Source organism: Dermochelys coriacea, chromosome 4 (assembly GCF_009764565.3).
Source record: "Dermochelys coriacea isolate rDerCor1 chromosome 4, rDerCor1.pri.v4, whole genome shotgun sequence".
Classification (NCBI taxonomy): domain Eukaryota; kingdom Metazoa; phylum Chordata; order Testudines; family Dermochelyidae; genus Dermochelys; species Dermochelys coriacea.
The window spans coordinates 59,083,450-59,110,657 of record NC_050071.1 but is presented as its reverse complement, the minus strand read 5'-3'; the positions used below and the strand labels follow the sequence as shown (position 1 = coordinate 59,110,657).

The 27,208-nt window shown below is 43.8% G+C and overlaps 1 protein-coding gene across 4 annotated transcripts in view; it reads right to left on the bottom strand.

Moving 5' to 3' along the window:
• DCLK2 (doublecortin like kinase 2) overlaps positions 1-27,208 on the bottom strand; it is a 144,388-nt gene that overhangs the window by 21,307 nt on the left and 95,873 nt on the right. For all 4 annotated transcript variants that reach the window (XR_005292614.2, XM_038399842.2, XM_038399845.2 and 1 more), the window contains 3 exons: positions 21,965-22,022; positions 8,121-8,240; positions 4,721-4,867 (listed from right to left, as the gene is read on the bottom strand). Coding sequence is in view for 3 of the 4 variants with exons in the window: in XM_038399842.2 (XP_038255770.1) it covers positions 4,721-4,867; positions 8,121-8,240; positions 21,965-22,022 (325 nt within the window). In the remaining variant the exon portion in view is untranslated. The remainder of the gene's footprint in view (positions 1-4,720; positions 4,868-8,120; positions 8,241-21,964; positions 22,023-27,208) is intronic.

Here is a 27,208-nt window from a genome sequence, read left to right as displayed (position 1 = left end):
CGGTGCTGGCTGGTGCATTTGGGATTGCCCAGTACAGGACTGCTTGCTCCAGGGAGGACAAGGGACGTGCATGGCACCTGCTTATCCCAATGTACCTAGAGCTAATGTCCAGGGAGGCTGTCTTACTACCGCTCATGTCCTTTGTTGGTCTAGCCATGATTTGGCCCTTAATTATCACAGAGAAAAAAATACATATAGTTTAAAAATATTCAGCAATTTTGAATAAACATGAGGAAATTGCAATCTGCTTGCAACTGGTGAAGCCCAGCATTTAAATGGGGATTGTTTCAGTTACTATTGTAACCTGCATGAAATTCTTGACTAGCTCAGCAGATGTCTAGTCACAGTTTACATACACGCAAAGATACCACATGGTCAGATTACTCCTCTTCCCCTAAATTTTGGCCCTCAGATTTAGGCATCCTGAAAATTGTGTCTTCATTTCTAGGTGTATTATGAGCTGCTTTTGATGTATGCAAATTGTTTAGATAAATCAATCATATTGTGTAAATATGAAACACAACCAAAGAGACAATCAAGATATTATATGCAAAGCAAGTAAATCTCGGTTTTGCTCTCCAAGTAAAATTTCCGCGTTTTGATTTAGACAGAAATTGCTAGAGTATCTGACACCAGCTTCTCCAGCAGAAGTTCAATTTATCATTGGGCTTCTTCAAACAATTGAACAATACTGATAAGTCATCGCTAAGGCTGTGAGTTTGTCATGGAGGTCACGGTTTCTGTGATTTTTCGTGACCTCCATGACTTCTGCAGTGGCCAGGGCAGCTGGCCCAGGGGCTGCCTGAGCAGCTCAGGTGGCCCCTGGACCAGCCGCACGGGCCACTGTTAGGACAGTCTTGGGTCACCGTCCTTCCTTCCAGCAGCAGGAGGAGTTTGGGTTGCGGGGTCAGGGCAGCACTTACCTTGGGGGGCAGAGGTGGCAGAGGGGCTCCCCAGAAGCAGCAACATCACTTGGCTCCCCAGGGGAGACGTGGCCAGGGGCACCAGTTCCCGGATAATGGGAGCTGCAGAGCCAGCGCTTGGGGAGGCGGCGACGCACAGAGCTGTGCGGCTGCACCTCCGCCTAGGAGATGAGGGATGTCTCCACTTCTGAAGAGGTGCAGAGCTGGGTAGGGAGGCTACCAGCCCTGCCAACAGCACTACCCCCCTCACCATTCTCCCTCAGCACAGTATAGGTCCCAAGCTGCGAGCCAATGCCCGCCCCCCACCCCAGCACCCATGGTGTCCCCCTGTCCCACCCTTCCCCCACTACCCCTGGCGCCCCTCTGGGCTGACCCCATCCCCAAGATTTAGTCAGGGGTATATAGTACAAGTCATGGACAGGTCACAGGTAGTGTTTCCTCTAATTTTTCCTACACATGTGTATAATGAATTTTGTTATGTGCACCAATATGGAGGTGATGTGTCACACATCACCTTCATACTGGTGCACATAACAAAATTCATGTGGTGGGGGTGGGGCTGAGGGGTTCGGAGTGTGGGAAGGGGTGTGAGGGCTGCGGCTGGGGGTGCGGGCTCTGGAGCGGGGCCGAGGATGAGGGGCTCAGGGCTGGGGCAGAGGGTTGGAAGCTCCAGCTGGGGATGCAGGCTCTGGGGTGGGCTCAGGGATGAGGGGCTCAGGGCTGGGGTGCAGGGGGTGAGGGCTCTGGCTGGGGGTGTGGACTCTGGGGTTGGGGTGGGGCTGGGGATGAGGGGTTTCGGGTGCAGGAGGGTGCCCCAGGACTACAGCGGGGAGAAAGGACCCCCCCAGCTCTCTCTCCCCGCAGCAGCACCTGGGAGGGAGAGGTGTCCCGCCCTGCCACAGCAGCTCTGGGCTGGGACAGCAGGATAGGTGCCCCTCCCCCGGCCACAACAGGTCCAGGCTGCAGGAGGGGAGGCTAGCCCGCCCACCGATGCCTGATAGTCCATGCTCCTTCATGGCTCTAAACCAACTAGAGCCCTCTCCACAACGAGGTGCGAGACTACGAACCAAACAGCGCCCAAGTTGGTGCGAGGATTTGGATCAATTAGCACCTGCCCCAGCCAGTCCAGGCTGCGTTCAGGCTGCCCCTCTCCTGGCCACGGCAGATCTGGGGCTGAGTTGTGGCTGGGGGAGGTGTGCCCCAGCAGGTCCGGGTGTCCCTCCCCATGCAGGTTCCAGCTGGGCTGGTTCCCTGAGCGTCTGCATGGTGCTAAACAGGCTGCTGCATGGCCAAGCAGCTCACAGGGAATTTAGGTCACGGCCTGTGAATTTTTGTTTACTGCCCATGACCTGTCCATGACTTTTACTAAAACATAGCCTTAGTCATCGCCCTGTTATAATTCACAGCTCTAATAGAAACCTTTGTGCTCCCTGATATAATTTCACGTCACTGACGACACAGTTTGTATTTATTAGTGTATGACTGCTAAAAAGAATGAAAATCAAACATCTGGATGATCTCAGGTTAAAGAATTGAATTGTTGGTTAGTATTTACATTTACATGCACTTCTATTATGTTATCTTAATATGCATGCTGATGTCAATCACAATGAATAAGACTGGCAACTGTTGAGTAATTTCGTTAAGCTTTCTAGGCAAAAAGGGTGTTTGTGCCTATTTATACCTGATTTGATTACTAATGGAGGCTTAAAATGTCAGATTAGCCTCAGAACTCCAATCCATCCAAGATCCTGATGTCACCACATTATTATTTTAAAATGAACAAGATCAACTATGGCATGCCAGGGGCTGCCATTAAAACTGTACATACTCTTGTTTGCTTCTGGACCAGCACACTATATTGAAATTAATTCAGCATGAACATGCAATTTTCAGAGTGGCTAAGCTTTGAGATACACTTGAAGATAAGACCATGGTTGTCTCTATTTTTCTCTCCCTTACCTCATAGTTGCCAAGGGTATTTTTTTTTTTGCCAGAAAACATTCAGGTCCTATTGTTAAAGGGTCACTATACATTTAGATTGCAGTGTCTATACAACGTGCTAGCCACTTCACATAAAGTAACATATTTAGTATAAAATTTTAAATCAGTATCATCCATGAAGAATAGCAATACTTGCACAAAATAAAGGGTACCAAATAAATGATCAATAGTAATAATAATAAAAAACCCATGTTAGAATTCCTATATCCACAGATCAACAACCCAGTGTACACATACCTTGCAACTAAAAATTTATCAACTAAGGTCTGAATACATTTTTCCCCCTCAAATTTCACTGCTAAAGGAAGGACCCAGTACTGGAAATCCTTACTCGCTGTCATCAATGGGACTGCTGGAGTAAGAAAGGACTCTTTAATTTAGTAAGGGTTTGTCCACACTGGAACTTCGTCGGCAAAACTTTTGTCATTCAGGGGTGTTCAAAAAACAAAACAAAAAAACCCCACACTCCTGAACGACAAAAGTTTTACTGACAAAAAGCACCAGTGTGAACAGCGCTTTGTTGGCAGGAGCTCTCTCCTGCTGACAAAGCTGCTGCCGCTTGTGGGGTGGGTGGAAGTTTTTTGTCCACAGGAGAGTTCTCTCCTGCCAACGAACAGCAGCTACAATGTGTGGCGCTTAGTGGCAGGGTTCATAGATCATAGAATATCGGGGTGGAAGGGACCCCAGGAGATCATCTAGTCCAACCCCCTGCTCAAAGCAGGGCCAATCCCCAACATCTGCCCCAGATCCCTAAATGGCCCCTTCAAGGATTGAACTCACAACCCTGGGTTTACCAGGCCAATGCTCAAACCACTGAGCTATCCCTCAGCACAGCCATGTCGCTAAAAGCTGCGTAGTGTAGCCATAGCCTAAGAGTTTGCAAATTCTAGCCTTGTTGTCTGTGTTTGTTCAAATGCCACTGCTGGAGTAAGACGTAAATCCCTTCTATCAGCTTCCCCTGTGGTGCAATCTCATTAAACCATTAACAGGACTGACAAACAAACAGAGCTTAAATAACCCATCACATAAGGCTTCCAGTTACTGATAACATTGTGCCTGTGATGTGGATTCTGGACTTGGTTGTCCAATGCCTTGCATTGTAGGTAGTTATTTACACCTGTGCAATGTGGTTGTTAAACACTACCTCTGCTGTCAGTGACTTAATAACCTTTTGCATACTCTGCCTATGTAAGGTACAAAGCTGCAGAGAATAAGGCATTCGCTCCACTGCCAGTTTCCACTTGGAGTTTGTAAAACAAACTCCACAATATTTGTTGCTACCAGGTAGTAGATATTTATGTCTCTGATGGGAACTAATGGAAATGAAATATAGTTCCTTCTGAGGAAATAAATGTACTCTCAGAGTTTGTAGCTAGGATACTGAGAAGTCATCAAAAAGACTTTACCAGATGTGGCAATGGGAGGGGAAATATCTTACTTGAAATAACCCTGGGATCTTCAGAAAGGGATTAAAACTCTTGTTTTGAATTGAAATTAGGATTGTAAACAATTCATTAACACATTTTTAAACCCTGTTTTGCGCTTATCCAAGTCAGAGCCAGTAATCAAAATGTAAACGATAGGTCTAGAGGCTAGTGCACATTAAGCACAGATCACTTTCCCTATGTCTATTAATATTTAATGGAAAGAGATTTATTTTAAGCATGCAGTCATTCTAAATTCATGTTCTATGTCTGATTGTTCAGCTCCTTGGATTCTTAACATTTACATACGAACATTTACATTTGGTGGGGGATGAGGCAATGGAAAGCATGAAAAAACAAGTGACATACCAGGAGATTCTCTGGCTTAATGTCTCTGTGCACAATGTTGAGACCATGGAGGTATTTCAGTGCACTGGCTAGGTTGTAGACCATTGCGCTACCATCTCTCTCCGTATACTTTGTTGAAGAAGTGATAGCATCAAATAGGTCGCCTCCCTAAAAGTAAGGGAAAACATCAAAGGCAATGACAAGAAAAATCATCATCAGGTGTCAGTACCCTAGTCAGACTGCTGAAAAGATGTCAGATAAAGCCATACTTCAACATCCTTGCACTAGAGGCATGCTCAAAAACCTATGTCATGTATTATATGGGAAAGATAGGCTGCACAATTTGAGGCTTGTCTACATGGAGAAGTTGGTGCACAGTAAGCTAGGGTGTAAGTTTAAAGCACACTAGCAACTCCTCACTAACTCCCTGTGTGTACTCACTTACTGAGAGTGACCTCACCTGGTTTAGCTTTGTACCTTTCCAAAGTGCACCAGCTACTACAGGCTTTTTCCTCATGTAGACAAGCCCTTGGAAACAGCTATCATGGTAGGGAAGGATGAACTTATAGGCCGAGGCACTGGGACTCAGGGTAACTGGGTTCTATTCTCAACAGGCTTGTGTGTGTCGGTAGGCAAGTCACTTCACCACTCTGCACTTCAGTTCCCCAGCAGTAAGAGGAGGATACCACCACTTCCCTTTCTCCCTGCTTTTTATTGTTGTGTCTATTTACATTATAAACTCGTCAGAGTACTACAGACCTATTTGTTCGTACAGTGCCTAGCAGCTGGAGCCTCTAGGTGATGCTGTAAAGCAAATACTCAATAATAATTACATAAAAAATTACATATTAGAAATACTTAGTGCAAACATTATGAAAAGTAAAAATAAATAAGGATGAAGCAGGATAACAGTGCTGCATTCTACAGCATATTCGCCCATGTAATATATGGCATTGAGTCTGCCTGATGTTCTCTGAACATACCTGTTGTGCAATATTCTACCAGCATCCATTATAGCTCAGGGGTATGCAACAGCATTTTTAAAAACAGTAGTAAAAAAATATTTTTATTTATATGGCATTTCCATGTGCAGCAGTTAATTTAAGTTGTGTGCCACTATGATGGTTACCGTGGATACAAGTGACTTGGCTGGGCTGGGGGTGGAATTCCAAGCATTGTAGCACATATGAAAGCCGCAGCAATTCAGGATATATATGCAAAGATTACCACCCCCCCTCTTTTAAAAAAAAAAAAACACTTATAAAAAGAGGAAAAGTTGCATCTTAAAAACAAAAAAGCCATCTGCCACATAAAAACTGTTTCTAGAGATAGCCAGAAATGAAGTAGTGGTACTGACCCAGCAGCTACAGACCCTCATCAGGGGGTTTCAAGCAAACAGATGTTGCGGAAAAGGTTCTTGAGTACAGTGAAATTTGTAGATAGCAATACAATCTGAAATATTGATTTATACATTTATCCAATATGCTGATAAAGTCTGGGTATACTGCTGTTGTTTTAACATATAGACTAGTTTGCATGTTTGCTATTGTTCCTATACAAGAGATAAGAATGTACATTCGTGTGCAAACATGTGCGAGAGAAATCTCATTTGATATGGGTTTATAAATCTAACTCAAATGGCATAGACACTCAAATTATTAGTTATTTTATCACAAAACAAACGACTAAGAAATATCAGACCTATGCCACATAGAAATTTCTGGATTGTTTCAGTATATTTGTATATTTTCTTATTTATGATGGGAAAATATGCTAAGTACTCGCAAAAAGAAAAGGAGTACTTGTGGCACCTTAGAGACTAACAAATTTATTAGAGCATAAGCTTTCGTGAACTACAGCTCACTTCATCGGATGCATTTATGCATTATGCATCCGATGAAGTGAGCTGTAGCTCACGAAAGCTTATGCTCTAATAAATTTGTTAGTCTCTAAGGTGCCACAAGTACTCCTTTTCTTTTTGCGAATACAGACTAACACGGCTGCTACTCTGAAACCTATGCTAAGTACTGTAACAGGGAATCTATTTTTCTTCTATATAATATTTTTCAGGTGTTTCCTTTTAAACAATAATTGTGCATGTCATTCTGCCTTCTTTGCTGCTCCATATGATATTCCTGAGGGAGTTCTGCACCCAAAAAATAAAATTCCTGCAAAATTGTGCATATTTTGTCAAAACAACAATATAATCACACCATTTTCAATTATTTTGGTGCAGGGTGGGTAGGTCTTGGCAGGTGGGGATTTGAGGTGCTGGTGACTCACCAGCAGGTGGTCTGGATGCAAGGGGTGAGGGGGAGTTCAGATGCCTGGTGGTTGGGCATTGGGGGGTGCAGCTCTCTGTACAATGACCCCCTCCCCCACGGCTGGAGTGCGATGATGGCAGGAAGCAGGGACGGAGCTTCCAGCAGCCCAGAGAAGTTCCTGGGGATGGGTCTGACCTGGACCTGGCCTATGCGGTGACTTGCATCTCCCCCTGCTGCTCCAGAGGGCCAAACCAGACTCCCTCCTGCCCCCTGACCACTACCCGGGAGGGACACATGAATCAATTTTTCCGTGGGGGGGAAGAGTAAAATCTGCAGGAACATTAATTCTGCGCTTGCGCAGTGACACAGAATTGCCTGAGTAATATGCCAAAAACCCATGGTTTGTGTAACATGTTCATGCTATGCATTAAAATATTTCTATAGAGGTGCTTCATAATACCTTTGGCTTGGTAATTGACAAGAGTGCAGCATCACTCTCCAATGACAGCGAAGTGGAGCTCACAAGATTTTTCTCTCTGTGACAGCACATCTAGCGTTCAGTACACAGAAGATAAGCAACATTACTACCACCAGCTGTAGATTTGCCAGCAGTTGGATATCTCCTCTAGCTGAAGTGAATAGATTTGTGCTTCTGGACTGAAGAAAGAGGACTGTGTATGTGAAGAGGAGTGTAACTTATTTAGTAATTGTGTCTGTTGTCTAGAGGATATAGATTAATTGCAAACCAAGTAATTCACATAGCTCTATGTGAATGATTAAATAAGAAAAGCTGATGGAGAAAAATGTTGCAAGTTGGTGACATGTTTACTGTGCGTGTTGCGATGATATAACAAAGTAATTTTAAAAGTTCCAAATATGGAACAAGAAGTTATCTGTATTTCCCTTTAGACTGGTCACTTCCCTTACAAAAAGCATCTTAAATCCCTGCTATGTGAATAGTATAATGCCAGGTGAAACATGGTAACAATTTTTCATTTTAATGGAATTTAACAACAGTATTTGCATGATTAACTGGAAGTTCTCATCAAAATGCTTATCTGATTATGTCTTCAGAGAGCTATGTGGTATTGGAATCTTCCTAGACTCCACATTATGTGTAGATAAATGAAAAAGAAAATTCCTTGAAAGAGTCTTACCTTGACTAACTCCATCACCAGATAGAGTTCTGTTGGAGTGTCCATCTCCTCTATCAGCATGATAATATTGGGGTGTTTCACTTGGCGCAGTATGGATACCTCATTCTCTATCAGGTGCTCCTGTTTAGTCAAGAAAAGGAGGAAAGAAAGTTTATTTTAATTGACAATGAACTCCCAGTAAAGCTTTCAGGTGATAGTTTTCTTGGTTTTTGTATTTATTTATTTATTTATTTTACACACACACACACACACACACACACACACACACACACACACACACACACACACACACACACACACACACACCCTTTCGCTATATTATTTATATTGCAGAACTGTGGTGAAATGACACATTTGAACCTTCACTTAATACCACTGTATTTCCTTCCAGACCTGATCGCTTATAAAATAGCTGCCAACTTCATGGGTTTTATTTTTGTTTGGTTTAATATTTATAGTTATATTTAGAACCTGAAAACTACTTAACTTACCCATTTAAGTACAAAAATTGTTTGACTCCAACAACTTGTATTTTGTGCTAGGGTTAGGTTTTATTTCCCCTTCTCCTGCCCCTCCCCCACTTCTATGAAGGTATAAAGGCTTTAAAATAAGTTAATTCTAGGGGGTTTTTTTTCCCCTTTTTGTTTTAAATTCAAGACACCCATCCACTAAACTGCATGCTAGAGATTAAAGAAAGCCACACATTCCCTTTCATTCATGAATGTTTTTCATTTTTAAAATATCTGAAAACATTCCTCAGTGACCTTTCAGTTCATTGTAAATCTAATAATCATCCCTGTGTAAAACAAGAGGTTATTTGTACTTTGGGAGATAAGTCACCTCACTGGGAATCTGAACTTACTCACATTAAAAACACTGACTAGTAACAAGCACCTCATGTATTTGTGAACAGAATTACTGGAAGTAGATGTGTACATATTATGACAGACTATACATGAACAGTGACTGAAAAGCTCACATTATTTCACCATTTGTCTGCAGGGCTATATAAAGATGTCTTGTTTTCTGGTCAAAGCTCAGTTACATGGCTGTGTAATTCGTTAATTTGAATTAATATTTCCCAGAACCCACATACAAGGCATGCATCTCATCCTGTGAGAGTGGTGCAGCATATATTGGTTAAATGGGTCGCACCTTTGAAACACAATTTGCAAAAACATCAGTTGTCATTTAGCAACTAACTTAAGTCTGATGAAGTGAGCTGTAGCTCACAAAAGCTTATGCTCAAATAAATTTCTTAGTTAGTCTCTAAGGTGCCACAAGTACTCCTTTTCTTTTTGCGGATACAGACTAACTCGGCTGCTACTCTGAAACCTAACTTAAGTCTGCTCCAAGCAAACCTGCTCTGGAGAAAAGAAAAACAAATCAACCAATTTTGTTTAAAAAGGTTGACCTTTACCCACAGAAAGGAGCCATTGTAAAATGCTGGTTATTGGGATTCATGAAAAAACCTAAATAAAGCAGGGCCAAGGACCCAAGTGAAATCTGGAATCCTACTATAAACAAGATCTCAGCTTTAGGAGCAAATAGCTAACATAATCAATTAATTACATTATTTAATTCTGACCCTTGCAGCACAGAACCATCTTTGTTATCTTAGCCTCATCTGAGCCGTTAAATTGTTCTCTTTAGATAGGTTTAGGTAACAATCTACTGTAATTAACCTTTCTATAAAAGATTACAAAATGCTCTTGCATCACTGTCCTGATACATGTCCTGTGAAATGATGACCTATTTATGGTTATTCATTTGTAATCATCTTGTCCTTGCTGTATTCCATTAAACTTTTTAAATACATCAGTTTCCACAACTACCTCAACCTCTTCCTCAGGAAGATTGCTGTAATAGATTTTAGTGTAAGTTTAAATGGATTTATTTAGGTAGAAATGATTGTACTATTAACATGTATACTGATGGATGAGAGAAAGTTGTATGACACCCAAGATACAAATTGCTGGACAGTAAACTTGTGTTGGACAAGAGTGACCAACCTCAATGCAGAAGTTGTGCATATTTGGGCCAGACGGCGGTTTTAAGGCTTGTGACATGTGGGAATGGGTGCAGATACATTCAGCTCACAGAAGCAATTTGAGCACTGTTTTCCCCATGGTCATTCATTATTAAGTCTCCTTACCAGATCCTAACTTATCTCATATTCTGTGTCTATTTAATGGGGTAGGGGCAAGATTAAATTCCTAGTTCCTGACAGACAGTTTAGGATTAATGCATTTAGCAGGTAATGCACATTGACATACACACTGTTACAGCTGCTACCTTCCTGCCTAACAGAAGGAATATTATCTAAATCTCTCGCAGAACATTGTAATATGGTATGCAGCATTTGCAATTTATAATTTTATTGTACTATAGCTCATCCCTTCAAATATCCCTGGATTTTGTAGTCTCAGGTAGGGTTGCATCAAAAAAGAGTTTTGTGCAACATCCCATAAAAACTGGGCTACCTACACAAACACTGTCGTACCAGAACAGACCATTTTATCTGCCCCAGATCCTGCCTGTGAGAGTGTCCTATACTTCTTACCTTCAGAGAAAGGTAAGCGGCTTCCATCATGCATCTGGTCATTTATCCAAAATACTATGTCTTGAGTATATTCCTGCCTGACCCCAAGTGATGATCAGTGCCTGTAGCATAAGGGCTGACATCTTTATGTGGATAAGAATAGCATCTACAAGTACATAGTTAGGATAAAAAAAGCGTCTAAACCTTTCTTGAAACTTAATAGATTGCAAAAGCGAGTTCCAGGGGTTAAGTAAATTGCATTAGAAAAAGAACTTCTACTGGTTTATATTTTATCTTACTTTTCTAAGTGACTTGCTCAGAGTCACATAAGAAGTCTGTGGTGGAACAGGGAATTGAATCTGGATCTCCCATATCCCAGGCCAGTGCCCCAAACACTGGACCAGCCTTGCTCCCCCAGAAATGTTTTATTTATAGTTAATTATTATCTGTGCTTTCAAAAATTCAGTCCAATAATTTTTCGTAGATCCAGATTCTGTTTCTTTCAGGCTCTCTGCTTAGGAATTGTCACACAATCAGTCCAATAGGCTGGTGTTTATAATGCTTCAGCCTGAAACACCTGTATACTATTCTTTTTCACCCACTAGACAACCAGACATGGCAAGATCAACAGATCTTGGGTAGGATCAGTATAGCAGTAGAAACTCCCCGGAAAGTCTCCTACCCTAGTGTGGAAGAGAAAACAGCCAAGAGAATCCTCCCAATTTGTGCCTGCAATGCTCATAAACACACTGGCCTCAATTCTGTAACATTTGCTTGTGACACGTGGAAATAAGACAGGAAAGGGGTTTGATGCGTTTTCCAGCTGACTGAATCTGAACTTTTTAAATTCACCGCTTAAAGCTTAAACAACAATTCTATAATAAATGTTATTTGTAAGGGATAGGGATGTTGTCACTAGTTAATAAAATGCTGATTTTGAAAGTCCAGCTGTATACAGGTCGAGAAAGAGGGTGCACCAAGAGGGAAAAACAAGGGACAAGGCAGAAGTTTTAGGTAAAATAGGAAATATAAGTAAGATGTCTTATTTATTTTAAAACTTCCATGCTTGCCAAATCACTGAGGGCCCACTCCAACAGTCTTTAGCCCCAAAGAAGAAAAAAAACCCCAAACAGTTACCTGCCTTCGTAGCTGTTGTTCTTCAAGATGTGATGCTCATGTTCATTCCATTCTACGTGTGCGTGCAAACACGTGCAGAGTCAGAAATTTTTGCCTTCGCCGTAGGGTTGGCCCTGGCGTCCCCTAATGTGCTGTGCCCATATGGCGGTATATCAGGTGCCGCTGATCCTATGCCCTCTCAGCTCCTTCTTGCCGGTAATTCCAACGGAGGGATAGGAGAGTGGGGAATGCAAGGCATATGAGCAACATATCTTGAAGAACAGTTATGAAAAGGTAGGTAACCATTTTTTCTTCAAGTGCTTGCTCATGTTGATTCCATTCTAGTTGACTCACAAGCAGTATCAATGGAAGTGGGCTCAGATTTCACAGTCTAGATCTAGCGGCTGGCAGTACTGCTCTACCGAAGCCTGCATAGTCTTGGGCCTGCTGGGTAAGTGCGTAATGAGATGTGAACATGTGGATGGACAACCAGGTGGCCGCCCTACAGATGTCCTGGGTAGGCACTTGACTAGGAAAGCTGCCGAAGAGGCTTGGGCCCTGGTTGAGTGGGCGGTAACAATCGCTGGAGGGGACACCTGTGTCCGATCGTAGCAGCAGCGAATAATCAGTAATCCAAGAAGAAATTCTTTGAGTGGACACTGGATGATCTTTCATCCTGTCAGACACCGTGATGAACAATTGCGTTGACTTGTGGAATGGCTTGATCCTTCCAATGTAGAAAGCTAGCACCCTCCTGACATTTAGGGAATGCAATCTATGCTCCTCCTCCAATTTATGTGGCTTTGGAAAAAAGGCAGGTAAGTAAACGTCCTGGCCCATATGAAACTGAGACCACCTTTGGCAGGAAAGCTGGGTGAGGCCGAAGCTGGATCTTGTCTTTGTAAAAGACCGTATAGGGCAGCTCTGAGGTATGTGCCCTAATCTCAGAGACCTGGTGGGAAGATGTTAATGCAACCAAGAACATGACCTTCCAGGAAAGGAGGAGAGGAGAACAGGAAGCCAGAGGCTCGAAGCAGGCCCTATGAGCCATGACAGCACAAGACTCAGGTCCCATGGAGGGACGGGTCTCCTGATGTGCGGGTAGAGGTGCTCGGGGCCTATCAGGAACCTGGCAGTCATGTCCCAGGCAAAAAACGACCTACCCTCGAGCGACAGATGGAAGGCCAAGATAACAGCCAAGTGGACTTGATAGATGAAAGGGATGAGTCTTGGAGCCTGAGATGCAGAAAGTGTCCCAAGATTAACTGCAGCGAGGGCAAATGCCTTTATTTGAGGTCTAACAAGCGAACCACTTCCATCTGGCCAGGTAGGTCGCTCTGGTAGACAGTTTTCTGCTGCCCAACAGGACAGCGGCTGAGCACTCCTGCTCCTCTTCATTTAACCACGTAGCAGCCAAGTCATCAACTGCAGTGCCACTAGGTTCAGATGCAGAAGACTGCTGTGGTTTTGGGACAGCAGGTCCAGCCTGAGTGGTAGCTGTAACGGAGCAGCCAACAAGAGGTCCTGAAGTGGGCCAAACCAGGGCTGATGTGGCCAAGCCGGTGCTATGAGAATCACCTTTGCCTTGTCCTGCTTGATCTTCATGAGGACCTTGTGAATTAATGACACTGAGGGGGAAGGTGTACAACAGAGCCCCCAACCATGGAAGTAGAAAAGCATCCGACAGGGAGCCTCTGTCAATCCCCCAAATTGTGCAAAAAAAAGGGGAGGGGGGCATTTCTTGTTCTGCCTGGACATGAACAGGTCCACCTGGGAGTGCTCCACTTCTGGAAGATGATGCTGATCACTTCCGGATGGCAAGATCACTCGTGGCAAGATGAGAAGGCCCTGCTGAGGCGATCTGCCAAAGTATCCCTGGCTCCAGGGAGATGTGTGACTATGAGATGAGGGTCACAGACGGTGAAGTCCCGGATGACTGGAAAAAGGCTAATGTAGTGCCCATCTTTAAAAAAGGGAAGAAGGAGGATCCTGGGAACTACAGGCCGGTCAGCCTCACCTCAGTCCCTGGAAAAATCATGGAGCAGGTCCTCAAAGAATCAATCCTGAAGCACTTAGAGGAGAGGAAAGTGATCAGGAACAGTCAGCATGGATTCACCAAGGGAAGGTCATGCCTGACTAATCTAATCGCCTTTTATGATGAGATTACTGGTTCTGTGGATGAAGGGAAAGCAGTGGATGTATTGTTTCTTGACTTTAGCAAAGCTTTTGACACGGTCTCCCACAGCATTCTTGTCAGCAAGTTAAGGAAGTATGGGCTGGATGAATGCACTATAAGGTGGGTAGAAAGCTGGCTAGATTGTCGGGCTCAACGGGTAGTGATCAATGGCTCCATGTCTAGTTGGCAGCCGGTGTCAAGTGGAGTGCCCCAGGGGTCGGTCCTGGGGCCCGTTTTGTTCAATATCTTCATAAATGATCTGGAGGATGGTGTGGATTGCACTCTCAGCAAATTTGCGGATGATACTAAACTGGGAGGAGTGGTAGATACGCTGGAGGGGAGGGATAGGATACAGAAGGACCTAGACAAATTGGAAGATTGGGCCAAAAGAAATCTAATGAGGTTCAATAAGGATAAGTGCAGGGTCCTGCACTTAGGATGGAAGAATCCAATGCACCGCTACAGACTAGGGACCGAATGGCTCGGCAGCAGTTCTGCGGAAAAGGACCTAGGGGTGACAGTGGACGAGAAGCTGGATATGAGTCAGCAGTGTGCCCTTGTTGCCAAGAAGGCCAATGGCATTTTGGGATGTATAAGTAGGGGCATAGCGAGCAGATCGAGGGACGTGATCGTTCCCCTCTATTCGACACTGGTGAGGCCTCATCTGGAGTACTGTGTCCAGTTTTGGGCCCCACACTACAAGAAGGATGTGGATAAATTGGAAAGAGTACAGCGAAGGGCAACAAAAATGATTAGGGGTCTAGAGCACATGACTTACGAGGAGAGGCTGAGGGAGCTGGGATTGTTTAGTCTGCAGAAGAGAAGAATGAGGGGGGATTTGATAGCTGCTTTCAACTACCTGAAAGGGGGTTTCAAAGAGGATGGCTCTAGACTGTTCTCAATGGTAGCAGATGACAGAACGAGGAGTAATGGTCTCAAGTTGCAATGGGGGTGGTTTAGATTGGATATTAGGAAAAACTTTTTCACTAAGAGGGTGGTGAAACACTGGAATGCGTTACCTAGGGAGGTGGTAGAATCTCCTTCCTTAGAGGTTTTTAAGGTCAGGCTTGACAAAGCCCTGGCTAGGATGATTTAACTGGGACTTGGTCCTGCTTTGAGCAGGGGGTTGGACTAGATGACCTTCTGGGGTCCCTTCCAACCCTGATATTCTATGATTCTATGATTCTATGATGAAGCTGCAAAGGGAACCCCCTCCAACATCAATGTTTGATTCTGCCACCCGCTGAGTGACGACAGTACATGGTCTGGGACCCTGACCATTCGGTCCATATTGTGTCTGTTGGGGATGTAGACTGACGCAAGCAGGGGCCTCGGAGCCATGTGTGTCGGATCACATAAAGGCAGGCAGCCATGTGGCCCAACAATCGCAGGCACGTGTGAGCGGTGGTGAGGAGGTGGGCTTGAATGCATGAGATCAGGTCCGCCATGGCTTGGAACTGTGCTTCGGGGAGGAAGGCTTTGGCCTGAGTAGAGTAGAGGGCTGCTCCAATAAACTCTATGCATTACACTTAAGGTCAACTTTTTCTTGTTTATTAACAGCCCTGGGTCGCAACAGGTGGAACAAACCAGATCAAGATGCTGCCGCACCTGATTCCAGCATTGACCCTTTATTAGCCATTCATTGAGGTACGGGTAAATTTGAACACCCCAGTGCCTCAGGTAAGTGGCCACTGGCGCTATGCACTTTGTGAACACTCTCAGGGCTGACAAGAGACTGAATGGCAATGCCATGAACTGGAAACGGCGCTGGCCCAGAGTAATATTCAGGAAGCACCTGTGCCCTGGGAAAATGGAAATGTGGAAATACGCACAAGTCAAGGGCAGCGTACCAGTCTTCCCAATCCATGGAGAGGATGATGGAGGTCAGGGAGACCACGCAAAACTTCAACTTTTGAGAGATTCGTTGAGGCGACGCAGGTCCAAGATGGGTCTAAGGCCCCCTTTTGCTTTCAGGATCAGGAAGTAATGGGAGTAGAACCCCTTTCTCATGGAACCTTCTCCTCCACTAGCTGCTCTCGAGAAGAGTCCCTGAAGGAGGAGGGGAAGGTAGGTGGGAGGAAGGGTCGGTGATGAACTGCAGGGTGTAACATGATGATTTTACTTTGAAAACCAAACGGTCCGAGGTCAGCTGAGACCAGACTGACTGGAAGGGGTGGAGGTGGTCGAGGAAAGAGTGGGAGGGTGGATCCAGGGAAGCGACTGGGGTGTCGCCTTTGAGCATACTCTCAAAATGACTGCTTCTGGAAGATCCAGGATGAGCAGATGAATGGGAAGACGACAGGTGTCGCCACTTAAACCCCTTGTATCTATCCTTTCTCCTGTAGGTGCCCACCTGGGGAGTCCCCCAAGACCTGGTCTGCAGAAGCAGAGGAGGTGAGGGCATAATAGCTTCCTGGCCTGCTGAGGAGTATGGTTGCCAAAGTAGCAGAGGGTGGCAAGGGAGTCTTTAAGGCCATGTATTTTCCACTGTATGCATATGATGAAGTGAGCTGTAGCTCACGAAACCTTACGCTCAGATAAATTTGTTAGTCTCTAAGGTGCCACAAGTACTCCTGTTCTTTTTGCGGATACAGCCTAACACGGCTGCTACTCTGAAATCTGTCTTTAAGGCCATGGAGTCTCAAGTCCATGAGCTTGGAGACGAGGCCCGTCCCCTCAAATGGGAGGTCCTATAGAGTGGCCTGTATCTCCTGGGGTAACCTGGAGGACTGCAAGCAGAAACTGCGCCTCCTGGCCACTGTGGAGGCGACCACCCTGGCCGCTGAGTCAGTAGCGTCCCAGGCCATCTGAAGGACCCCCTTCCCACTGCTGTGCCTTCATCCACCAAAGCAGCAAACTCCTGGGCTCAATCCTGCAGGAAAGCCTCGAATTTGTTAATGGAGTCCCACAGCATAAAATTATATCTGCCTAACAGGGCTTGGTGGTGAGACACCCAAAATCACAGTCTTGCCATTGAATAAATCTTTCTGCCAAGTAAGTCCCGTCTCCAGGCATCTTTGCTTTTCAGTTTGCCACCGACTTGGCCCTGCCTGTCCCTTTCATTAACAGAGGACACAACCAGTGACACTGCTGGAAGGTGTTTATACAGGTATTTGAACCCTTTTGCAGGGACGTAATACTTATTTTCCACTTTCTAAGAAGTAGGTGGAATGGAAGAGGGGGTCTGCCACAGCAATTTGGCAGTCTTAAGGACCCCTGGCTGGATGGACAGCGCAATCCGGGCCCTGTTGGAGGAGGATACATTAAAGAAGTCTGACTCCTCTGCGACCTCTTCAATTTACAAGTTCAAGTTGGTAGCCACCCTTTTAAGGAGGGCCTGGTGCTCCTTGAAGTTGTTGGGGATGGGGGACTACCCGTTTGGGAGGGACCCGCCACCACTTCATCCGAAGACAACAGGGACAAGTGCACTGCCAGGGGAGGGATGGCTCCTTAGGTGCTGGAGTCCGATGCGCTGCCCCCCCGTGTTGGATTTAGTACAGAGTTCCAACTCTGGTGCGGGGGGGGGGGGAAGTTTGTCCAAGGCTGCCAGGGAGGACTGGTGGGAATACGGGACCAACATTACAGGCACACCCCATGGGTTCCAGTATGGCTACTGAGCAGGCCACTGTCCCTGCTGCCACAGGTGCTGCACCGGCTTCCTGGGTCAGTGGTGAATCACCCCTCTTTGGCAAACGGCTGAACTTCCAGTCAGAGTCTGACCATTGCCCTTCCAGTGACCATGGCGGAGCCATCGAGGCATGAGTCTGCCGACTCACCCTGGTTGGCGACCAGCGAGGCGAGGATCGGTGCCTGCCCAATGAGCAGAACTGGGGGAATGGAGACCGGTGCCACAACCGGGGCAATCCCGCCCCGGTGGGAACAGATGTCTGGAAGACCGTCTGGGCAAAGGTGATTTGAAACGTGGTGATCTTTGATGAGACGCTCGCTGGTACTGGTGGTACAGGGACCAGTGCCTCAACTCCAGTGTCCCATGTCTCGTAGTGAGAAAACATGGCGTCGGGGACCTGGGCCTTTTGACCGGAATGTGGTGCCAGGGTCTTAGGCCGCAGAGATGGGGATCTACACCTGCAGTCCAGAGACCAAGAGTGCTCCACTGCCCTATGGGGCTGCCCCATGACCAGCTTACCCTTAGGCATTGGGGCATTCACCAGGTCCGGCGCCTTACACAGCGGGCCTGCTTGTTCTTTAGCACTTCAGACAACTGTCATGGGGGTCACTAATAGGCATCGGCCTCTTGTACGACAAGCATGGTTTGAAGCTGGGAGAATGGGAGAATTTCAAAAATTAAGGAAATTAGTTAGGGAAGTGGATTGGACTGAAGAACTTATGGATCTAAAGGTAGAGGAGGCCTGGGATTACTTTAAATCAAAACTGCAGAAGCTATCGGAAGCCTGTATCCCAAGAAAGGGGAAAAAATTCATAGGAAGGAGTTGTAGACCAAGCTGGATGAGCAAGCATTTTAGAGAGGTGATTATGAAGAAGCAGAAAGCATACAGGGAGTGGAAGATGGGAGGGATCAGCAAGGAAAGCTACCTAATTGAGGTCAGAACATGTAGGGATAAAGTGAGACAGGCTAAAAGTCGAGTAGAGTTGGACCTTGCAAAGGGAATTAAAACCAATAGTAAAAGGTTCTATAGCCATATAAATAAGAAGAAAACTAAGAAGGAAGAAGTGGGGCCGCTTAACACTGAGGATGGAGCGGAGGTTAAAGATAATCTAGGCATGGCCCAATATCTAAACAAATACTTTGCCTCAGTCTTTAATAAGGCTAAAGAGGATCTTGGGGATAATGGTAGCATGACAAATGGGAAGGAGGATATAGAGGTAGATATTACCATATCAGAGGTAGAAGCGAAACTGAAACAGCTTAATGGGACTAAATCGGGGGGCCCAGATAATCTTCATCCAAGAATATTAAAGGAATTGGCACCTGAAATTGCAAGCCCATTAGCAAGAATTTTTAATGAATCTGTAAACTCAGGAATAGTACCGAATGATTGGAGAATTGCTAATATAGTTCCTATTTTTAAGAAAGGAAAAAAAAGTGATCCAGGTAACTACAGGCCAGTTAGTTTGACATCTGTAGTATGCAAGGTCCTGGAAAAAATTTTGAAGGAGAAATTATTTAAGGACATTGAAGTCAATGGTAAATGGGACAAAATACAACATGGTTTTACAAAAGGTAGATCGTGCCAAACCAACCTAATCTCCTTTTTTGAAAAAGTAACAGATTTTTTAGATAAAGGAAATGCAGTGGATCTAATTTACCTAGATTTCAGTAAGGCATTTGATACCGTGCCACATGGGGAATTATTAGTTAAATTGGAGAAGACGGGGATCAATATGAACATCAAAAGGTGGTTTTGATATTCTTGTTAACTGCTGGAATTAGCCTACCTTGCTTGTCACCATGAAAGGTTTTCCTCCTCCCCCCCCCCCGCTGCTGGTGATGGCTTATCTTAAGTGATCACTCTCCTTACAGTGTGTATGATAAACCCATTGTTTCATGTTCTCTGTGTGTGTGTATATAAATCTCTCCTCTGTTTTTTCCACCAAATGCATCCGATGAAGTGAGCTGTAGCTCACGAAAGCTTATGCTCTAATAAATTTGTTAGTCTCTAAGGTGCCACCGGTACTCCTTTTCTTTTATCAAAAGGTGGATAAGGAATTGGTTAAAGGAGAGACTGCAACGGGTCCTACTGAAAGGCGAACTGTCAGGTTGGAGGGAGGTTACCAGTGGAGTTCCTCAGGGATCGGTTTTGGGACCAATCTTATTTAATCTTTTTATTACTGACCTTGGCACAAAAAGTGGGAGTGTGCTAATAAAGTTTGCAGATGATACAAAGCTGGGAGGTATTGCCAATTCGGAGAAGGATCGGGATATTATACAGGAGGATCTGGATGACCTTGTAAACTGGAGTAATAGTAATAAGATGAAATTTAATAGTGAGAAGTGTAAGGTTATGCATTTAGGGATTAATAACAAGAATTTTAGTTATAAGTTGGGGACGCATCAATTAGAAGTAACGGAAGAGGAGAAGGACCTTGGAGTATTGGTTGATCATAGGATGACTATGAGCTGCCAATGTGATATGGCTGTGAAAAAAGCTAATGCAGTTTTGGGATGCATCAGGAGAGGCATTTCCAGTAGGGATAAGGAGGTTTTAGTACCGTTATACAAGGCACTGGTGAGACCTCACCTAGAATACTGTGTGCAGTTCTGGTCTCCCATGTTTAAAAAGGATGAATTCAAACTGGAGCAGGTACAGAGAAGGGCTACTAGGATGATCCGAGGAATGGAAAACTTGTCTTATGAAAGGAGACTTAAGGAGCTGGGCTTGTTTAGCCTAACTAAAAGAAGGTTGAGGGGAGATATGATTGCTCTCTATAAATATATCAGAGGGATAAATATAGGAGAGGGAGAGGAATTATTTAAGCTCAGCACCAATGTGGACACAAGAACAAATGGGTATAAACTGGCCACCAGGAAGTTTAGACTTGAAATCAGACGAAGGTTTTTAACCATCAGAGGAGTGAAGTTTTGGAATAACCTTCCAAGGGAAGCAGTGGGGGCAAAAGATCTATCTGGTTTTAAGATTCTACTCGATAAGTTTATGGAGGAGATGGTATGATGGGATAATGTGATTTTGGTAAGTAATTAATCTTTAAATATTCAGGGTAAATAGGCCAAATCCCCTGAGATGGGATATTAGATGGATGGGATCTGATTTACTATAGAAAATTCTTTTCTGGGTATCTGGCTGGTGAATCTTGCCCATGTGCTCAGGGTTTAGCTGATTGCCATATTTGGGGTCGGGAAGGAATTTTCCTCCAGGGCAGATTGGAGAGGCCCTGGAGGTTTTTTTGCCTTCCTCTGTAGCATGGGGCATGGTTGACTGGAGGGAGGCTTCTCTGCTCCTTGAAGTTTTGAACCATGATTTAAGGACTTCAATAGCTCAGACATGGGTGAGGTTTTTCATAGGAGTGGGTGGGTGACATTCTGTGGCCTGCGCTGTGCAGGAGGTCGGACTAGATGATCAGAATGGTCCCTTCTGACCTTAGTATCTATGAATGGGGCGTGCCCCACTCTGTGGCGAAGTCCCAGCCTGGACTCTAATTACCAAACTAACCTAACTCTTAACTTAAAAGCTAACTAAATACTTAAACTATATATAACGATGACAGACAATGGGCTGTTGAAGAACCACTATTGCTCTTGCGATTGCAAGAGAAGGCACACCGACCAACCGTCACGGGCAGTGAGAAGGAACTGAGAGGGCGTAGGGTCGGTGGCGCCTATATACCAGCACAAGGAAGCGTCACTCCAGGGGGTGCCACAGCCGACCCTACAGATACTGCTAAGGCAAAAATCTTAGACGACTTGTGAATGTGGACGCACATACACCTAAAATGGAATCGACATGAGCAAGCACTCGAAAAAGAATAGGGTATTTTGACTGAATAAGGACTGCCGGAATTTATCCCATATTAACTTTGCTTACAGTGGTTACTAATGTTGATATGGGTCATGACATACTTTGGGGTCTTTATAATTTGAATTCCCTTCATAATCAGTATTGGGTCTCATTATGCTAGGTGCTGCGCACGCACACACACACACACACACACACACACACACACGGTTCATCCTTCAAAGATTTTACAATCAAAGTCACTGTGCTGTACTTTCACATTTCTCTTTTTATTCCATTTTGGCCCAATGAAGGGAGAACAATTGTGGAAATACTGCACATTTTCTTTGTTAGTCCAATAGAATAAATTACAATCTACTAGATTAACACAGTTACTACTTCTATTGTTTGCATTTTGGATGGAAAATAATCCTGCTAATGCGAAACAGATAATTCTGAAAGCAGTCACAGTTCTATCAAACCCAAACACCACCACCCTCGACACACGCCACTTTAACTAATGAGCAGCTGTGAACGTTATTTTTACTCTTTTCACATGTAAATGGGTGTACACTACCTTTCCACAGCATTTTGCCTTGTCTATAATCTTCAGTGCAAACTCCTTTCCAGTGTATCTAAGAAGAAAAATTGGAGAAACATTCATTAATGCCAGAAATTCCAGCCCATTTTCTGGTTATCTGTGAGAATACATGTAATCGTAATATAATCTTTTCACTCAGGGGAACAGCTGACAGAAAGATGGCAGAAATTATTTCATTTTGTTTCTCCTCTCTCCAAGTAACAGTCCTGCCTGCTGTTTCCATGACTACCATTACAGTACCTAGTTTATTGTATGCATTAATCCTAAAACCATAGCAATGACTCTGTGACCCAATATACACTCTGCCACTTCTCTAATTCCATATGCAAAATTTGCCCCCAAATCCTTCATGTAGCTCTGTTCAACTGGCAGCCTGTAATCACACTTTGAAGACAGATCAGACTGCAGGTTTGCTTGTCAGCTCATTTGTAGGATGAGCAGCAAGAAGGCAGCTAGGAATATCGATGGCCTTTATGGAAAAAGTCCCATGAAGTTAGTAGGGAAGAAAACTATAGGGTTCTATAGCAATTACTATATAAGACACACCAGTGGCTATTAAATTCTATAGGATTTTAGAACTATCTGACAGAATTTTACAGGATGGTCCTGCAAAACCTAGAGTGACCGAGATGATCATTTTCTGGTATATGCGAGAGGACTTTTCCTCCCGTAAGGTAGGAGCTTACTCAAGCTTTTACACTTGGTGACCCACATCCAGATCTAAACATGTTCTCCACATGAAATGGAGAAAAGCAACAAGAACAAACTGGTTTGGAGTCTATTAAGAAAACATTGCCGCTCATTGTTGTGAATGACCTTCAGTTAACAAGTTACAAATAGCAAGATAAATGCAATAAGCCCATTCCTATTACTATTTATTATTTGTATTGCAATTGCACCTGGAAGCCCCAGGCCAGATCAGACCTAATGTAAGGGGTGCTATACAAATTCTGCTTTGTAACAAGCTTTTGTATCTTAATAAGAAATATCAGGTATATTTTATTAAGTTCATAGCTAACTATAGCCAACGAACACTTTTTGTTTCAGATACAGCTAATAAAGACTAATGTCTCACAAAAGGAATTAAATTTCATACATTAAATCTCTTCCTGACTAAACATAACAGTTTATTAAGAGCACTTCTGCTCTAAAAGTGCAGCTGTGTCTGCTAGGTTGTCATAGTTACAACCTCATTCAGTGTAGCATATAAGAAATTCCATCTAAACAGCATTTGAGATTTAAATACCATCTTCTTATACAGAACCATGTAAAACTATTATGGGCACTGCATGCAATTCAGAATTGCAATCTATGTATGATGATACATTAAGTAAATTATCCAAAAGCCTGATAAACGCACAGCAAAATCTAGTTAAGATATGTGCAAAATTTTTAGAGCTTGTCACATAACAGGGAGTAGATCCTTGTAAACATCCACAAAGCTAGCTCATTATCCTTCTTCAAATCCCTCCTTAAAATTCTCCTCTGTCATGATACCTGTAATAACCTAGCCCACTAGTGTGCTTCTACCACTGCTTATCATGCTGACCATACTGTTTCATTGTTTCCTTGCACTGCACTCTCTGTATCCATCTGTTGTCTTAGACTGTAACTTCTTTGGGGGGCAAGGACTGTTTTATTTTGTCTGTACAGCACCTAGGACAGTGGGGTCCTGGTCCATGACTAAGGCTTCTAGGTGCTATGTCATACAAAAATAATAAAACAGCAAACCGAGGAGTGTTTATAATTAGCATTTCCTTTCCCAATAATATTATAGATTGGATATTTTTGATCATCAAATGATTTCAATAATATTTCTGATCATTAGATGTGAAGATGAAATTTTATACAGAAAAAGTGGGGATTTTTTTTAATGTTTTTTTTTTTAAAACAGTTTATTTCTAGCTACTATTTCCTTTATAACTAGAGGGCTCTTTCTTTTATCTGAGCCTTGCTTTCTAAAGCATTCAGGTAAAATTATCGAAGTGTCTAAGTCGCTTAGGAGCCTAGGTCCTATTTTCAAAAGCACCTAAGTCACTTAGGAGCCCAAGTCTAAGCGACTTTCACCAGGATGTAGGTGATTCTGAAAATGAAATCTAGACACTTGCAAAAATATTATCAGGCATCTTTATCCTGAGATCTCAAAACCTTTTTTCAAGTACTGTTGAATCTACGTGCAGCCACTGAAATGCTTTTAGATTCAGGATACATCCAGTACAGCAATTTTGGGCCTTCACACCATAAAACAGTGTCCAGTTATGACCCAAGTCTTTTATGGATAGTTTCCTGCCAAGTGAGCTGGATGGAAATCTAGTCATTAGAAGACCGGCTATCTCAGTTTATAAATTTTAAAAGTTCTTTGGATTGTATATTTGCCTTAAGCTTTCTAAGCAGCACCACACTGATTTCCCCGTTGAGCTGGTGAAGCTTATTAAAAACCTAGGATTTTGGAAGAATTGTTATTCGAGTGTTCAAGAACTGAGATGTTAATGTTGAGAGATAGGATTAAGCCTAAACCCTAATGTGCTTCAATGAGTGACAAAAAGCTCCTTTAAAAGTAGTAACTATATATGCTGGGGTCAAATTTAGCTATCTGGCTTGGTTTAGGAAGTAATTCCATCAGAAGCCTTCTAACTCTTATTCTTTAACACATAAGCCTAGATATTTGAACGACAGATTTCCCTGATGAGTAAAAAGAAGACAACAAAAAGTTACTTAATACTAAGCATTAAAACTAAGCATGAAATTGTCATTAAGGGGAATCACTCCATCACGTGACAGATAAGAAACGCACAATGGCAAGAGCGTGCTTTTGCTCTGCTTTTTTGCTTCATTTGTTATTAGTCTCTGCCAGTTTTTTGTTTATTTTCATTGCCTGAGGGGTGTTTGCATTCGTAAAGGAAGTTTTGAGCAGAGAAAAGCCCTGAGACTCCAAATGCATTTACATTTAAAAGCTTTTTTGGAAAGCAGAGAAAGCTAACTGGGAAGAGCGTGGAGGATTTGCAAGTAGTCACTACCTATTTTGGAGGCTAGATCAGGTTGAAAAGATCCTAAGGGTTTTGGTGTACTGGCTGCCAGTACTTGTTTGGTTAATGGAGAGGAATTAACTGGATCTAGCAACAAGAAACAAAACTCCTGGGAAACCGTAATAGTGGCAGCAGAGTTGTGGGTCATTTTTTAAGATCAACAACTTGAACCCAAGAAGAGGAGAATGCAGGTACTAGTTCAGCAGTGGTAGCCAGCATCTTCTGACATTTCCTTAGATGCATCAGACTCAGGCATAGCCAGCAGAAGTATCTTCAAAAACTCTCTCTTTAGCAGTTAAGACTATGAAACCACATTTCACTTCATAATTAAGACTCCTTTGCTCCAGGAGCTTCTGAATATAAAGCCTCCCATGAATTCTTAAAAAAACCCCTGCAAATAGTGATTAAACACTGAAAATTGTTTCTGTGAGCCCAAGGGTGTCATAGGCATTTGTTGGAACAGAAAACATTGCTATGGGCGAAGTTGGAGACTCTTCAAAATAATACTAATCAAAGAAATCCATGTAATTGTTGTATCAGTGGCCAGTGTCAGATGATTCTAAGAAATATTGTTAGCAGTTGAGAGAGTTCCCCCTCCACTAGCAATCGTGGCCAAATACACACGCACACACACACACACACACACACACACACACACACACACACACTTTTTACATGTGACAAACTTACTAAATAGTTCTTGCTTACCTAATTTCTTCTAATGTTTTGGATGATATTCTCCCTCTCTTGTGGTCTCATATTCATAAAGTAAAGCTTAAAAATTTTCTTCTATACATTATAGACAGCATAAACATATCTATGTGAGTAGTAGACATGGACTATTACAGTATATGAATAACTAACAATCTCAGGACTGTAACAGTTAATTTTTTTATTTGAATTGTTTTCACTCTCTGTTTTCTCTCTTCACAAACTCTCTTTGCTGTAGACATTAGAAAAGACAGTTACTTTTTTCCATAACTGTGTTTTTCGAGATGTGTTGCTCATGTTCATTCTTCTTAGGTGTGTGTGCTCACCACATGCACTGGTGCCGGAAGTTTTTCCCTCAGCAGTATCTGTAGGGGACCAGCTCTGGCACTCCCTGGAGTGGCGCGTGTATGCCCTGGCACATAGGGCACCACCAGCCCCCTCCATCCTCAGTTCCTTCTTGCTGGAAACTCTGACAGTGGGAAAGGAGGGTGGATTGTGGAATGGACATGAGCAACATCTTGAAGATCAGTTACAGAAAAAGGTAATGGCCTTTTCTTCAAGTGATTGCTCAGGTCCATTCAACTTAGGTGACCCCCAGATGTACCCTGGAGGTGGGTAAGGAGTTCACGGACATGTAGATTGCAATACAGCTCTGCCAAACACAGCATCATCCCTGGCCTGTTGTGTGAACGCATAGAGGACTACGAACATGTATACAGAGGACCACGTCACGGCTTTACAGATGTTCTGGATCAGAACTTGTGCCAGGAAGGCTGCTGAGGATGCCTGCACTCTAGCTGAGTGGGCTCTGACGATTGGCGGCGGAGGGACTCCCGTTAACTCCTAGCAGATCCGAATACAAGATGTGATCCAGTTAGAAATCCTTTTCATGGACACTGGGAGGCCCATTATCCTATCAGCTGTAGAGATAAAAAGCTGAGTCAACCTACAGAAAGGTTTTGTCCAATCTAGGTAGAAAGCCAGGGCCCTTCTTAAGTCCAAAGTGTGAAGATGCCTCTCTTTACTAGTCTCATGGGGCTTAGGGCAGAAGACAGGAAGGAAGATGTCCTGGCTCACATGGAAAGTGGTCACAACCTTGGGAAAGAAAGCTTGGTGGGGCCGGAGCTGGACCATGTCCTTATAGAAAGCCCTGTACGGCAGTTCTGAGGTCATGGCTCGCAACTCAGAGACTCGCCTCACCAACATCACTGCCATCAAGAAAGCTACCTTCCATGATAGGCGAGACAGGGAGCATGAGGCCAAAGGCTCAAAGGGTGGGCCCATGAGCCTGGGCAGAACCAACTTGAGATCCCACTAAGGGGCCAGGAACCAACTTGAGAAAAGAGCCTCTCGAAGCCTCTAAGGAACCTGACTGTCATATCATGGGAGAATACCGTCTGCCCCCGGATTGGTGGATGAAAGGCCGAAATGGCTGCCAGGTGCACCCCAATAGAGGAGTGCATTAGGCCCTGGTTCCTTAAAT